We start from the raw sequence: 16,457 nt of genomic DNA on the forward strand, positions 1-16,457 counted from the left end.
TGTCACAAATATTTTTATGACAGTGACATTTATTGGTTATTGAGTTGAAAGAATGTATACAATCAAATGGGTTTTTGAATTGTTTGATTCTTAGGCAAAATTTTTTATGAGGATATGATTTTGTCAAAACATTAATTCTGACTTGAGTAGTCATAATTATTTTGGTTTTTTCTTGAATTTGTTTTAAAAATTCATTGATTTATATTAGAAGTGACAGGGGTGGTGAATATGATGCACCTTTAAATGAATTTTGTGCACAACATGGCATTATTCACCAAACTACAGCCCCTTATTCTCCACAGCAAAATGGAATTGCTGAAAGGAAGAATAGAACCTTAAAAAAAATGATGAATGCCATGTTACTAAGTTCAGGCTTACCACAGAACTTGTGGGGGGAAGCAATATTGTCTGCTAATTATGTTCTTAATCGAATACCCCACAAGAAAACCAAAAGCATTCCTTATGAATTGTGGAAAGGTCGACCACCTTCCTATAAATACTTAAAAGTGTGGGGGTGTTTGGCAAAAGTTGGAGTACCTGTTCCTAAAAAGACTAAGATTGGACCAAAAACAGTAGATTGTGTGTTTATTGGTTATGCTCAGAATAGTAGTGCATATCGGTTTCTGACTTATAAATCAGATATACCTGATATAAATGTGAACACTATTATAGAGTCAAGGAATGCTGTGTTTTTTGAACATGTCTTTCCTTACAAGGAAGGACAGGAATTAAGTTCACAGAAAAGAACTTATGATTGTACACAAAGTCAAGAGACTAATGACAATCAAACACAAGAGACTAGTAATAGTCTTGATCAACAGGATTTAACTAATGATGAACCTAGACGAAGTAAGAGAGCAAGAACATCAAAATCTTTTGGTCCAGATTTTCTGACATACTTGTTAGAAGATGAACCTCAAAGCTTTAAGGCAGCAATGACAGGTCCTGAAGCACATTTGTGGAAAGAGGCTGTTAATAATGAAATTGAATCCATTATGCAAAATCATACTTGGGAATTGGTGGATCTTCCACCAGGTTCTAAACCTCTTGGATATAAATGGATATTCAAAAGAAAAATGCAAGCAAATGGTTCAATTGACAAGTATAAAGCAAGACTTGTTGTTAAAGGTTACAGACAAAAGAAAGGTCTGGATTATTTTGACACATATTCCCCTGTGACAAGAATAACATACATTCGCATGCTTATTGCTATAGCAGCGTTGTTTAATTTAGAAATACATCAAATGGATGTTAAGACAACTTTTTAAAACGGTGATCTAAATGACGAGATTTATATGGAACAACCCGAAGGGTTTGTAGTATCAGGGCAAGAAAAGAAAGTTTGTCGACTTGTAAAATCCCTTTATGAATTAAAACAAGCACCTAAGCAATGGCATGAAAAATTTGATCATGCAATGCTTACTAATGGGTTTAAGATAAACGAATGTGACAAATGCGTCTATGTTAAAAACACTGACCAAGGATATGTCATAGTTTGTCTTTATGTGGATGACATGCTTATCATCGGAAGCAGTCAAAACATGATCAAATCAACTAAGCAGATGCTTAACAAAAGATTTGATATGAAAGATATGGGGGTCGCAGATGTTATATTAGGAATGAAAATTACTAAAACATCTGACGGATATGCATTATCTCAATCTCATTATATTGAGAAAATCCTTGATAAATTTATCAAGGATGATTTGAATTTAGCTAGAACACCTGTAGACATCAGTCTTTATTTATCGAAAAATAAAGGTGATGCAGTGTCTCAGTTAAAATACTCCCAAATCATTGGAAGCCTAATGTACCTAATGAATTGTACTCGTCCTGATATAGCTTATGCTATAAGTAAATTGAGTAGGTACACTAGTAACCCTGGAGAAGACCATTGGAAAACGATCATTCGAGTTCTTAGATATCTAAGATTTACTCGTGATCATGGTTTGAACTTTACTCGATATCCAGCAGTACTCGAAGGTTATTGTTATAGCGATCCCGGGTTTACCCTTGTTGTATAGTGATTCGGACATGTGTCCGTGGATGTTGGTAGTTGTTTATTATCTTGTTTACATCCTTTCTTACTTTGTATTTGAGTTATAGGATGTGTTGAGCGGGTTTGTTACAGGTTGGTTGAGTTTAGAAACCAAAACTAGTTGCCCAGATTTTTGGCCTGTACGCTCGAGCGGAGGTGTTGGCGCTCGAGCGTAGATTACATCCATCCAGTATCTTGTTGTGCAGTGTTGTGAGCTCGAGCGTAGGGATTGAGAGCTCGAGCGGAGGCCTGGTTCTGCAAAAGTGCTGGGCGAGTGCATTCTGCGCTCGAGCGGGAGGTTGGCCGCTCGAGCGGAAGTCTGTGAGTGGCCGCTCGAGCGGGGTGTTTTACGCTCGAGCGGAAGACTGGGTTTAAGTCCCGAAATTGTGACTTTTCAAATCACTTTTTCACTTTCTCTTCTCTCTCTTACTTTTCCAAAAAACACCATTGTTGAGTCTTTCTCTCTAGATACTACCTTCTCTCTAGGTTTTGATCTAGTAGGAGTGATTTACTCACCTTTGGCCTTTACAAAAAAGTTGTTGATCGTCGAGGGCTTCATTTTAATCTGAAAATCACGGGTTTTGGAGCACGTTGGGTTTTGTCGTCTTCTCCTTTGGGACTCCGAATTTGAGGTAGGGATAACCTACTCCTCTCTATGGGTTTTGTCTTTAAATTTTGGTATTTTGAGATGTTGGGCTTGGTTTGGTAATTTTGTGAAAGTTTGGGGCTTTTGTGCAATTATACAAAAGTTGGAGTTTTATTCATAATAAACCTAGATGCATGTTTAGCATGAAAAAAAATGGAATGATTGCTGAATCATTGAAGAAAATGGGACCTAAGGGTTGAAATGGTAATTATGAAAAATGGCCTAATTACATTGATTAATTAATTGGAATAATTAATTGGTGAGAAATGAGGAAATGAAATGTTGATTGAATATCCATTTGCGCATTTATTTTCTGTTTTAGAAATAACTGCTTGGGGCTATCGGTGGAGGATAGTCGTGATTGTTGTAGACAATGTATGTTGATTAGGCAAACTGAAACTAATCAATGGAATGTGTTATGGAACTTGACAGTTGCTAGAATACATTAATTGTTTGTATTGTGTGATTGTATATAGAACCAATGTGTTTATATATGTTATGTGTAGAGGAGGAGATAGGGGATGTACTCCGCGGTTTAGGGGAAGATAGGGGATGGACCTCTAAACCGGATAGGTATTTGGAGGAGATAGGGGATGTACTCCGTAGACAGAGCTCATATGCTTGTCTAGAGAAGTGAAGATAGAGCTCATATGCTTATCTTTGTGAAGTGAAGTGTGGATACAGCTTGTATGCTTATCTGTGGATATTGTTGATATACATATCTGTTGTAGAGTGTGGATACAGCTTGTATGCTTATCTGTGGATATTGTTGATATACATATCTGTTGAGAATGTGGATATAGCTTTTATGCTTATCTGAATGTGAGATATAGTTTTTATACATATCTGTGGAAATGATGATAGAGCTAGTATGCTTATCTGTTGTTAAAAGGAAAATGAAAAGTAATTGGGACTTGTAAGTCGTTGACATAAATATGTTATTTTTGTGACTGTATCAGTGTTGACCAACTATCAATTGCTAATGTTTTAGTCATTGTCCAAGGTTGGTTTAGTGTATTTCTACTGGGCTGTGGCTCACCCTATATGGGAATATCATTTTCAGGTGCAGGAAGCATGCCACCTCCAATGACATAGCTGGGAGGCTTGTGGCGGGCATAGTTTTGTCGTTTTACTTTGATTTATTACATGTAATTTCAAGCCAAGGGCTTAATGTGTAAACGAGTTAGAACCCTTTGTTGTAACCAAGTGTTAACTTGGAAAGCTGTAAGCCCGTAGGGCATTTTGTTATGAGATTAACATGTAATACTTATGTAACGGAATTCTAATGAATGAAAGGAATGTGGTTAGTTTAAATGTAAAATGCATGTCTTATCTGGTGGGTTTATTGTTATTTTTTTTGAGGGCGTTACAATTGTGATGCCAATTGGATATCGGATACTAAAGATTCAAAATCCACTAGTGGATATGTCTTTACTCTAGGAGGCGCTGCTGTTTCTTGGAAGTCCACGAAACAAACGTGCATCGCACGATCCACAATGGAATCCGAGTTCATTGCTTTAGACAAAGCAGGTGAAGAAGCAGAATGGCTTCGTCACTTCTTAGAAGACATTCCAATGTGGCCAAAACCTGTGCCAGCTATTTGCATTCATTGTGATAGTCAATCTGCAATAGGTAGGGCACCGAATCATATGTATAATGGTAAGTCACGACATATTCGTCGTCGACATAATACCGTAAGGCAATTGTTGTCAAACAGAATAATCTCAATAGATTATATAAAATCTAAAGAGAATATTGCGGATCCGTTAACCAAAGGTTTGACAAAAGAGCTAGTGTATAGTTCATCGAAGGGGATGGGATTAAAGCCTATTACATAAGAGTCGTCATAATGGTAACCCTACTTATATGACTGGAGATCCCAAGAACTAAGTTCAAAGGGACAACTAAGTTATGTATGGCTCACCAGAAATCACCAAGGGATTAAAATTCCTACCCATTCCTATGGTGAGAGTGATATCTGCAACATATGTTGTCTGCAGGGGTATAAGGATAAGCTTTGATTTTAATGATTACTTATATCTTGATTAAGGCATAAAATCAAGACGAGTATAAAGAGATACTCACAATAAGAATCACCTATATGAGTGTTGAACTGGGGCCGGTTCTATGAGAATGAAGAGGCTAAATTCTCTAGAAACACTTATGAAAACCAGGTGCGTTCAAGGCCAAAATGAACACAACAGTGAGAACCACGATGTGTTAGAAGATATTTTGTGTGAAATCTATTGTCTTGGCTTACACAAACGGCTGAACAATTCAAGGCATCGCGTCCATTGGTTAGCCAGTAAGTCCGATAGGTTATCACTAGGGAAGGTTCAAGGCCGAAAACTACCTATCCTGATGCAAGATATTTTCGACTTATACTCTTTCGTTAAGTCTGCATATTGTTGCATTTCCGTTGTCATCAAATTCCATTCATGTGGGGGATTGTTGGAAATGGTTAATTTTTCCTAAAGTTTGGTCTATTTTTTAGGTGGGCCCCGAGTGTCGATTTATTCGGGTCAAAGTGGTAACGCGTTCTATGCCGCGTTGTGATTCACATGGTATATTTGGTTGCTCAAAACCATTACCGAGTGAATGGGAATTTGAAGCCAAAGTGTGCTCCATGGAAATGGAGTTTTGGTGGAAATTCCTTAAGGTTGTAAATTGGCTTGTCCCACATTGATTTGGTGGGAGGTTTTGAAAGGGTTTATAAGGCTTAGGGTGAGATACTTGGGGTGTGCCCCAAGGGGTACCCAAGTGTTTTAGAGGGAGAGGTTATGGGCAAAATGGGCTAGACCCATTGGACCCAAAAATCACCACACGCGCGCGCGCCGCCGTCCGTCCGGTCGATCGGGCGGGCTGGGCTTGGGCGTGGTGTGTGTGGTTGGGTTGGGCTTCTAATCTTTTTGAATTTAATTTTATTTTTTATTAAAATAAAATCCAGAATTCAAATTAAATTAGTTTGGATTTTTTGTTCATCCAAACAGGGCCCTTCCCGGTTTCAAACCGAAATAAACTGTTTTGGAATTAATGCACACCCAAACAGGGCCCTTCCCGTTTTACTATCTGTTTGAATTGATTCAAATCTGTTTGAATTCAAAACTCAACAGGTATGATACCTGTTCAATTCAAAACCAAGAGCTACATACCTATTTAATTCAAAACCAAGAGCCACCTTCACATCTATAAATAGGACCACCCTCATTTGATGTTTTGCATTCAGAAATTTCGTATTTCACCTCTGTTAATTCTATTCTTCATCTTGCTGCATTTTATTTCCGAAAGAAAGAGTGTAAACACTTAGTGTGTTCGTAAGGCAAACAATTTGTAGTGCTGCTATTGTTTGTGGTAAGATCATTTCATCCTGGGAGATAGACGTCCAAATTCTGAAAGTACCGTGGAGAGGACGAATCTGTCTTAAGGACACAGTGTTAAACACTGGACTTGATCAGAAAAGTTATTCAAATAAATTAACCAAGTAAGTTGTTTAATTTAATTATGTTTTATTTGATTATTTAATCAGATTTTAATTTTGTTTTTGTAACAAAATAAAATCTGTGATTTCATTTATTTATTTTTATTTCGAGTTTGATTTTTGTAATCAAACATATTCTCTCATTTTCTCTATTTCTTTTATTCTTGTTGTTGTTTTGTACACAACAGAATTAAATCTTTTTAAATACAGTGAAGATTGTCCAACACAATCATCCATGATAGTTCTGTCATACCTCGGCCTCTTTTTCTTCTGTTTTTATATTTTGTTTTAGGAAAATGTTTGAGTACACAATTTTTGTGGTCACAATTGATCAAAATTGTCAAAACGATGTTATTTTGACAATTTTAAGCCATTGTGGCCACAAAAATTGTGACTCTCTAACATTATTGTTTATTTTATTTGTTTGTTTAATTAAAAAGTTGCCATCAAGGAGAGCTTGTTAAAATTTGCGTCAACCAGGGATTCAATGTCAATTTTGCCCCTCATTTCATTGTGAGGTTTAGATAATGCAATAGGTCAAAAGTAGCTTAATCATTAATTTGATTTTTTTTTTTAAAACTTTTGGAAAAAAAATGATAAAAAAGTGAATATCAATGTTACCTATGGTATATATTCTCTGTATATTTATATATTATATTTTGTATATTATCATAGTTAGCTTCTCTCCTCCTATATAAAGGAGTCTTATATACATTGTTACCACATTCAATTCAATATAAGAGTTTCTCTTTTCTCTTCTCTTTCTACTCTCATAATTAATCAAGAAGAAAAGTTGTTATTTCTAATCAGTATAAACGCAAGGCAGCTTTAGATAATCCAAATGGGAGTGACTAAGATTGGTTTAGTAAATGAGGTGTTTAATCAATAATATAAATATGTGTTGATTGGGGTTAGTGAAACTTGCACGGCCATGTAAATGTTTTCAACAAAAGGTCTATCTCTATCAAATAAAACAAAAAAAAATCTTATATGATCTTTTAAAATATAATTTGATAATTATAAAACGTTTCTAATTTTACTATTACCTGATGATAATATCAGATAGAACAGATGATAAAGTTAGGGATTTGACAAAATTATATGTCGTTTGAATAATTGAATTATGTTCATATTATGCAGGGTGGTTATAATATGTTATCATTTCCATTAACTTATATAAGTGTCAACTTAAAAGGTCATACAAAATAGAAACAATGCGTATTATAAATAAATAAGTAAATAGAGACAATTCTAATAGGTATAGTTTAAGAATTAATTAAGGGACTTAATGCAATTGGGAGTTAATTATGATAAAAATATGTTTATTGTAGGATAAATTAGACTAATCTTTGTGAGACAAGGTGATCTTCCTTCTCCCTTTATGTCTCTATGTATTAGTGAGTGTTTGAAAGTATTCTTTTCGTTTGAAAATTACTTAGTCTTCGTTTGGGATGTGAGTTGACTTTTTGACTATTTGGCTATTTTAGCTTGGGGCTAAAAGGCCTCGTTTGGAAAGGGGCTTTTTTGACTTTTGTAAGAGGAAAAACAAAATGATTATGGTTTGAATGTGACATTTTGTTCTATTTGACTAAAATAGCTAATTTTGTCCTATATGGCTAAATTAGCCCAAACAGGCATGCCAAACGGAGTGTGGATTATTTAGAGGTTAATTGGATTTTACATTTCAGATCATCTTCTATATACAAATCTATGAATAGTTGACAAAGTAAAAAAATGGATAATAAATAAGAGTAACGTTAGAGACTCAGACATTTATACTCACAAATTTACTTATAATGATGTAATATATGAAAATTGAATCCACCATCATTAAGTATATAACAAATTAAAAGTTGACACATATATTATCACATCATTATGAATAAAATTATGAGTACTTTTCAAGAATCTCAAACATTTTCCAGTAAATAAATAATCTGTGAATAGTTACATTAATAGCTTTTGTATAAATCACTAATAGGAGATGAAGAGTGATTCATTTTATTTTGCAATTGGACTCACACATAAATGTTGCAATAATTGAGAAACTATTCCATTGGACTAAACATATAAGAAATTGAACATGTGATCCAATTATAGCAAGTACTTACAATGGAAAATGATTAATTTGTTTAGAAAATGATTTGTAAAATATATATATATATATATATATATATATATATATTCATGAAAATAATCTGCAGTGACATTTTTTAAAATAATAAATCATTTTGGATGGATATTTTAATTTGAAATGAATAAATACAGATTGTATGCATCATTTTGTATAAATTATATATTATTTTTATGTCATCAATATTTTTTTTTAGTGATAACATTACTTGTTTTTTATTTATTTATTAATATATGAAGGTCATGTTTGTTTGACTATATACGTGGAGGGATTGGATTAGCAATCCAATGAGCCCTGCATAACTCACGTTTAGTTGACAAAAATAGAAAGGGGCTAATAATCTCATGAGACTATGAATACCTCCAGATGGTGAAATTAGCTTTCCCATGAAAGGGATGGGATTGGGTGTAAAAAGACAAATTTGCCATTACATTACAAAAATAACAAAGCTAATTTTTATGCAATGAGGGTATTTACGTAATTTTATAAATTTAATCATATCAAACTAATATCATCATACTAGTACATAAACAAACACATTTTATCATACATCTCTAAATTAATACTATCACATCAATAATCTATTTATTCAATTTTAACTATACTTATAATTTTATCTAACTTAATCCGCCAAACAAACTCAAGCCAAGTGGTAATACATTAATCCAATCCTTTATTTTGAAAGATATAAATGCACAACAAATGCCGAAAATGCCATTACTAAAACACATAACTGCCAAACAGTTATTCCGTTGAGAAGAATCGCAAGAAATCCCGAAGAATGTCTTACGTGCCACAAGGCGTCCGACGAAAGAAATACCCTCAAACGCCTCTCTCTCTCTCGTCCAGATCCTCTGCACCGCAGTGTTCCTATAGTGCCCCTAAACGATGTCGTTTTGGGACAAAACTAATCCCAAAAAAGGACGGAAAAAAAAAAAAAAAAAAAAGAAGTTGAAACTGTGAGGACGGAATAGAGAGCATCACCGGCGTCCTTATTCTTCTCTCTTTGTTGCAGATCTCCTTTTCTATCGTAGATGTCTTTCAGATCTGTCTCAGATCTCTTCTCCTAAATAGGGGTTTCCAGATCACCGAGAAGAAGAAGAGGAAGAGAGCTCGCGCTAGCGGTGGTGCGAGGGTGGGTTTAAAGCGCTGGCGGTGGTGCGAGAGTGGACGACGGCGTAGGGAGGAGTAGGAGGAAGAGCAGTTGCGCAGCTGAAAGGTTGTTCCCAGGCGGCCTCGATCGCCGACGATGGATTTGGGGTCCACCTCGATCGCCGAAGAGCCATCTCTCATCTCCTTTAGAGTAGTCTCCATCAACAGGTTCGCGTTTCTCTCTGCTGGTCGGCCATTAGAGCTCAAAGCCGCTACCACCACAGGTACATGGACTCATCTCTGTGAATGAGATTGATAGTGACGAAATGGGTTTGGCTTAAATCCGATTTCAAAATCACACCAAACAAAACGAGGCCAACGCTGCTTCAGATTATTATCAAACCCAGAAAACATAGGAAACTTGGATTGTTTTGGGTTGAGATTACTGAATCAACATAATAATACCTTAATTATTCATTAATGGCCTTGATTTGTTTCAATTGAAATTTGCATTGTTGGTCCAACATTCAACAATCTGAAAAATGAAGAGAGAGAGAGAGAGAGAGAGAGGGAGAGAGAAATAATCAAGAAATTTCAGTGGTGTTTAGTGGCTTGAATCAATTGTCGCAAGTCTTCTCGCCGAAGTGGAAGGGGAAGGGCTCTGCTTCTGCTTCTGCTTCTGCTTCTAATTCTTATTTTCCAGAATTTTTTTTTTTGGGTTAATTTTGTCCCAAAATGACGTCGTTTTGGGACACTACAGGAACCACTGCAGGGAAGCACTACAGAGGATCCAAACTCCTCTCTCTCTCTCCTCATTTTTACTTAAACCCCAATCGTTGTTTCATAAACAAACAAAACTGCTCGGATGTGTGTATATATAGAAGATATACATACACATACATACTATCAGATTAATTTAGATTAGTTATATATAAATCTGTATAAGGAGTTTCTTCAATCTCATCTCAATTTTCTGGGTAATTCTCATTTTGTTTCCAGTCACCTAAACGCAGGGATTCCAAGGTAATTCAATTCCATTTCTTTGAAAGGAACTAATCTCAAACCCCATTTCTCTCTGTTTCTTTTCCTGGAAATTGTTTCTGATAGATTTTCATTCAAATGTAGTCTCTGAATCCGTCAAATGCCCCTGTTTTCAACCGCTTGATCTTTGCTTAAAGGGATCACGAGTAGTCGGCGCAATTTCTTCTTGGGTTTTGTTTTGTTTTGTTTTGTTTTGTTTTGTTTTTGCTTTTCACAACAGGTATGATTCAACTATTTTTGGGTTTTCAAATTCAAATTTTGAAATTATTTATATTATTCTTGATATTTTTTTCCAATCCATTTGAGTATTTCAATGTCAACTTTGTAAAAATTAATATATTTGTTTTTCATTTGTGTTTGTATATATATGATGCTTTATTTGGTTGTTTAGGAATATTGGCGGGCATTGAGAGATAGGAATTAAGGATGTTGGGAGATTTCTTCACCAGAGGACTTGTGTATGTTATCAACCGATCCTTCTTTTCTGCCACTATTTGATTCCCTGTTTTTTCTTTTTCTTTTTTCTTTTTTTTTTTTAAAATGAATATTCTTGGATTATTGACCTAATTAAAGGCTGATTCTTACATGTTTGATTGGCAGTCTGGTCCTTGGATATGCATACCCTGCGTTTGAGTGTTTCAAAACAGTTGAGAAGAACAGAGTTGAGATCGAAGAGCTTCGATTTTGGTGTCAATATTGGTAAGAACAGAATTGCAATTGAAGTTGACTCAAATATGTTTTGCGAAATTGTTGGTGCTAGTCTTTTAAAAATGTTTAGTGTGGTACATGCCAATCAAATTTTATTTTTTAAAACTTTGGCATGGTTATCCTTCTCATTTTTTCCTAAGCAATTTTTTGTTAATACAAAACCTGAAAACTAAAAACAGTATGCTTATAGTCAATAATAATAATTGGATCATTTTCAGCTTTCAAACAATAACGACATGATCATCGAATAAAAATGGCTGGTGATAATTCAAAGGGTGAACAAATAATCCAAAACAATTGAATATGTATGAAAAATTAGCGATGATGACGATTCATACTCTTCAATGCTGCTAGTGAACTTATGAGCAAGAATTAATGGACGTGGAACAAGTTTCAAAAAAAAATTGAAATGAAATAAAATGTCATGAATATGTTGATTTCTAGTTTAGTTGGTTCTAAAAAGAATCAGTCCAAGAGTCTCTTCATTTCCAACCCCACCTTTGAAGTGTTCTTTCAACTTATTGATGCGATCATTTCCCAATCAAATAACAGATAAAATAGAGAAATAGAATAAATACCCAGAACAAAAAAACTAGTTTTTGATTCAACAGGTTTTCGAGAACTTGTAGATTGGCATGAATTGTCATGAATATGTGGATTTGTAGTGTAGATGATTCCAAAAATGAATCAAATGAAGGGTCTCTTCTCTTCCAATCCCTCCTGATAAATTCCCTTTAAAAAAACAGAAAACAGAGGAAAAAGAATAAATACAACCCCTCCCCCCCCCAAAAAAAAAAGAAACGAGAAATTTTTTGCAATTCAACAGGTTTTTTAATCAACTATTGTTTATGAATTTTGCAGGATAATTGTGGCAGTGTTGACAGTCTTTGAGAGAATCGGGGATATATTCATTTCGTGGTATATACACAGTTTTTCTCAATCTTTGCTTGTACATATCATCCATTTCTCATGTTGAAATATAAAGCTCTGTTTTAACGCTTTTGAAGGTTGCCAATGTATGGTGAGATGAAGCTTGCCATGTTTATCTACCTGTGGTATCCAAAGACCAAGGTAAAAAAAAAAAAAAAAACGAAAGAAAGAAAGAAAGGGATAATTAATCGCATCACCGAACCTGGCATCACCAAACATGATTATGATGTACTAAAAGAAATAATTTTGTGGTGGTTAATAATGCAGGGAACCAGCTATTTCTACGAAACTTTCTTGCGGCCATACATATCAAAGCATGAGACAGAGATTGACCGGAAATTGCAGGAGCTGAGGGCCAGGGCATGGGACTTGGCTATTTACTACTGGCAAAACGGCACAAAAATAGGGCAATCAATATTCATCCAAGCTCTTCAGTACATGGCTGCTCAGTCTGGAAAGATTACAACAACAAAACCCAACGATGAGGTAAAGCTTCCAATGGGTTAGCTATCGAGTCTTGCTATGCATGCGCACAGAAATAGAACACTGAATATGACACAGTCACTCACAAGGTTATTGGTCCCATGTTATTATCTAGGGTTCATAGCTTTGTGAGCCTTATAATCATCCCACCCTTGAAGCAAAGATGCAATCTGTTCTATGAACAATTAGGCATAACATGTATAGACACACTTGTAGTTCCAAATCCAAACCAGACCACTTCTGTAAATGACAAGTTTGAGATTTGAACTACCAATTATGCATGGTTTGGATAACATTTTAGAAATACATACTGTTACATTTGACAGGTTGAAAAATCTAAGCAAGAAGTGCTTTTGACAGCATTTCTAAACTGTCCCTACTTTCTTTCTTAATTTCTATTACCGTATCACAAAATTTCACCATTTGGGCAAACAGATTTGAATTGCAGAGATTTGTGACAATGAAGTGTTTATGGAAGATGGTTTGTGATACCTAGACAAAAAATTTATAAAAATTTATGTGTTTAGTTCTCGTGTTTTCGGAAATAAAAACAATGAAAAGTTAAAAACATCTATCATTTTCATTTTTGTGCAAGAAACAGTTTTTAAAATTCAAAACAACTTTTTGATATATTTCCTAAAAAGTGGGTTGTTTTCTAACAATTTTTAAAGAAGCTGTTTTCGGAAAGTTTGCCAAACAATTTTTACTTGTGCTTTTGGGAAAATGAAAACATAAAACAAAAACAAAAACAAAACCAAAACCAAAACCAAAACCAAACATGACAACCATGGAACTCGAGCCCCTAATGACAAAGTTAAGAAAACAAGCACATATACCATTACCTTAATGTAGCTAACAAATCATAATGTCATGGACAAGCAATTGTAGGAAAATTCTCATTCATTCATTCAAAGACACAATTGCATTAACAAGAATGCATTGTACCAAACACAAATCGATTTACTCTATATATTAGAAAATGGTTCACTATTTTCACCTTCATATGTTTCAAAATTCAATCTAACAAATAAGCTTAACCAGCCTATGCTGCAGCAGCAGCAGCAGCAGCATAAGAATGAAAACCCATACCCAACAGCAGCAGCTCCTCCATCCTCTCCGACTGGATCACCGGCATTTCACCACCGTATGGCTAACAAGCGCAGGCATCCATCCTCCGAGAGGGGGCGGCCACCACTACCTCCTACATCTCTTGGCACCGCAAATCACCAGCGGTTCGTGGCCAATTCACCCAAATCAGAGGCAGGTCAAGTTCACCTCCACAGCCAAGCAGAATTCATACACACTACTACTCAAGAGGAACCCAAACCGAGCTCCAGTAGCGAACCCAGTTCAACCGATGAAAAAGAAACCGGTGTCGACAATCAGCTACACGCAGCCCGGCTCCGACTCCGCCGGTCCAAAGGATTCCATTAAAAAAAAACAAAACTCTCAAATTCAATTATCTTTTTGTACCCCATGTAATTTGTTTTCTACATATGGAGAGAACTTGAAATTAATGAAAAATTTTTAAAAAAAAAACAAAAAAGAAAAAGTTTTGAATAATTGTAGATAAATATAGATAACAAATACCAGGTTGTCATTGTCACCGTTAGGAGCAGATAATGCAATAGGTCAGAGAAGTTTAATCATTAATTTATTTATTTTTTAAATTTTGGATAAACTAAAATAATAAAATGTCAATGAATATAGAGAAGAGTTGTTATTCCTAGTTTTGTGGATGAGGTATTTAATCAATAATATGTTTTAGTTATAAAATATGTAGTAGATTAGGTTTAGTGAGACAGAATCTCTCTCACGAAAAACATTAAAAAGCAGGTGTTATAGGTGATCGATCTTTTAAAATATAATTTGAAAAAGACTTCGGACATGATAGATTCATAATTATAAAATACCTTCTAATTTTACCCTTACATGATGATATTAATTAGATTGGCATGAAATATTAGAGTATGAATAGATTGTGTCTAGAGGGATGGAATAAATATTGATTATATTCGATTTGTCAATGTTCAACCGTTGTTGAATTTATCAAGCCACAAAGTATTCAACGTAATAACACAATAATTTATCTCGAAGAAGAAAACATGGCCTCAATACTCAAATAAAATTCACTATGAGAATCAAGAGTATAAGATAGGAGACTTACAACGCTTAGGTTTATCTAACTCTGAAATCTTAAAGAAACTCCAAGCATGGCCTAATACATCAAGCTTAGGTTTTTGATCCATTGGACCCCACAAAGCGCCACGCCTCGATCTTCATTCTTGAAGACTCCTATTACCTAATCAACCTCGAGTGTAAAAACAAAGCAATAAAACGATGGAAAAGTCTATAGTACATTTTGTTTAAAAAATGTATGGTCCATCGAAAATCAATGACTCAGATTGAGCCACATCATTAAAAGGGACCTGGTAAGCAGGTTACTTTTTATAGTTATGAGCTAAAATCATATTTGTTCATAACTAGAATTAAATTAATCATAACTTAGTTATGAGCTCTCATCACTTATCTCATAACCATATCTCATAACCACTACAATCACATATCTCATAACTACATCTCATAACCAATATCCTTTAGCTCATAATCACACCACTCTGATCATAACCACTATCACATATCTCATAACTACTACTCATATAGCTCATAACCACATCTTATAACCAATCCCCATAGCTCATAACCACATCTTATAACCAATCCCCCTTTGACTCATAACCAACATTACATATCTTATAATCAACACATTTTTGCTCATAACCACATCACTTTGATCATAACCAATATCACATATCTTATAACTAATAACCACATATCTCATAACCAAACACCCTTTTGACTCATAACTACATCACTTTGTTCATAACCAAAATCACATATCTCATAATCAACAATCATATATCTCATAACCATTACCCACATATCTCATAACCAACACTCTTTGGCTCATAACTAACATCACATATATCATAACTACTAATCACATATCTCATAACACCCTTTGGCTCATAGTCACACCACTTTGATCATAATTAACATCACATATCTCATAACCATTAGTCATATATCTCATAATCAATACTCTTTGGCTCATAATCATACCACTTTACTTATAACTACTAATCACATATCTCATAACCAACATTCTTTGGCTCATAACCACACCACTTTGCTCATAACCACTAATCACATATCTCATAACCAACATTCTTTGACTCATAACCACACCACTTTACTCATAACCACTAATCACATATCTCATAACCAACATTCTTTGGCTCATAACCACTAATCACATATCTCATAACCAACATTCTTTGACTCATAACCACACCACTTTACTCATAACCACTAATCACATATCTCATAACCAACATTCTTTGGCTCATAACCACACCACTTTACTCATAACCACTAATCACATATCTCATAACCACATCTCATAACCAATACCTTTTGGCTCGTAACCATACCATTTTGATCATAACCACCATCACATATCTCATAACCACATCTTATAACTAACATCATTTTCACCAATAACCCCTAACTTTGATCATAACCAACTCAAAACCACTAACCACATATCTCTATTTTAGATTTACTTACTAAATACAATAAAAAGGGTAATATACAAACAATATACATTTTAAAATATTTATATACACAAAGACATACATATAAATAATTTGACTAAATTTTAATAAAAAATGTGTTGAAAATTTTTATCTACGATTCACTACAAGAAAAGTGGGCTTATGAGACGGAACTTTTTTGCGACGGTACAACTTGCCGTCTCAAGCAAAAAATGTGACTTTTTGAGACGGCATAACTTGCTGTCGCCAAAAAATGTGACTTTTTTTTTTGAGACGGCACAACTTGTCGT

At 34.6% G+C, this 16,457-nt stretch overlaps 1 protein-coding gene across 5 annotated transcripts; it reads left to right on the forward strand.

Moving 5' to 3' along the window:
* Positions 1-9,098: 9,098 nt before the first annotated feature.
* LOC114277284 (putative HVA22-like protein g) lies at positions 9,099-14,113 on the forward strand. 5 transcript variants are annotated; one of them, XM_082899118.1, is made up of 9 exons: positions 9,244-9,672; positions 10,388-10,411; positions 10,514-10,649; positions 10,821-10,887; positions 11,030-11,128; positions 11,999-12,055; positions 12,145-12,208; positions 12,335-12,553; positions 13,592-14,113. In XM_082899118.1, the coding sequence occupies exons 4-9, from the start codon at positions 10,856-10,858 to the stop codon at positions 13,982-13,984; spliced, it is 864 nt and encodes a 287-aa protein (XP_082755244.1). In that variant the 5' UTR covers positions 9,244-9,672; positions 10,388-10,411; positions 10,514-10,649; positions 10,821-10,855; the 3' UTR covers positions 13,985-14,113. The 5 variants fall into 5 exon arrangements, with proteins under 5 accessions (XP_028074984.2, XP_028074981.2, XP_082755244.1 ...); XM_028219180.2 differs by lacking the exon at positions 10,388-10,411 and having other exon boundaries at positions 9,127-9,672; XM_082899117.1 differs by lacking the exon at positions 9,244-9,672 and having other exon boundaries at positions 10,234-10,411.
* Positions 14,114-16,457: the final 2,344 nt, after the last annotated feature.

Source organism: Camellia sinensis, chromosome 12 (genome assembly GCF_055761805.1).
Source record: "Camellia sinensis isolate YWXY chromosome 12, ASM5576180v1, whole genome shotgun sequence".
NCBI classification, from domain to species: Eukaryota; Viridiplantae; Streptophyta; class Magnoliopsida; order Ericales; family Theaceae; genus Camellia; species Camellia sinensis.

Excerpts from the sequence above, each read along its gene's own strand:
- LOC114277284 (XM_028219183.2), top strand. The coding sequence starts at position 10,856 with ATGTTGGGAGATTTCTTCACCAGAGGACTTGT. Across the intron at positions 10,888-11,029 it reads TTCTTCACCAGAGGACTTGT|TCTGGTCCTTGGATATGCAT; the intron begins GTATGTTATCAA and ends TTTGATTGGCAG. Across the intron at positions 12,554-13,591 it reads CAACAAAACCCAACGATGAG|CCTATGCTGCAGCAGCAGCA; the intron begins GTAAAGCTTCCA and ends AAGCTTAACCAG.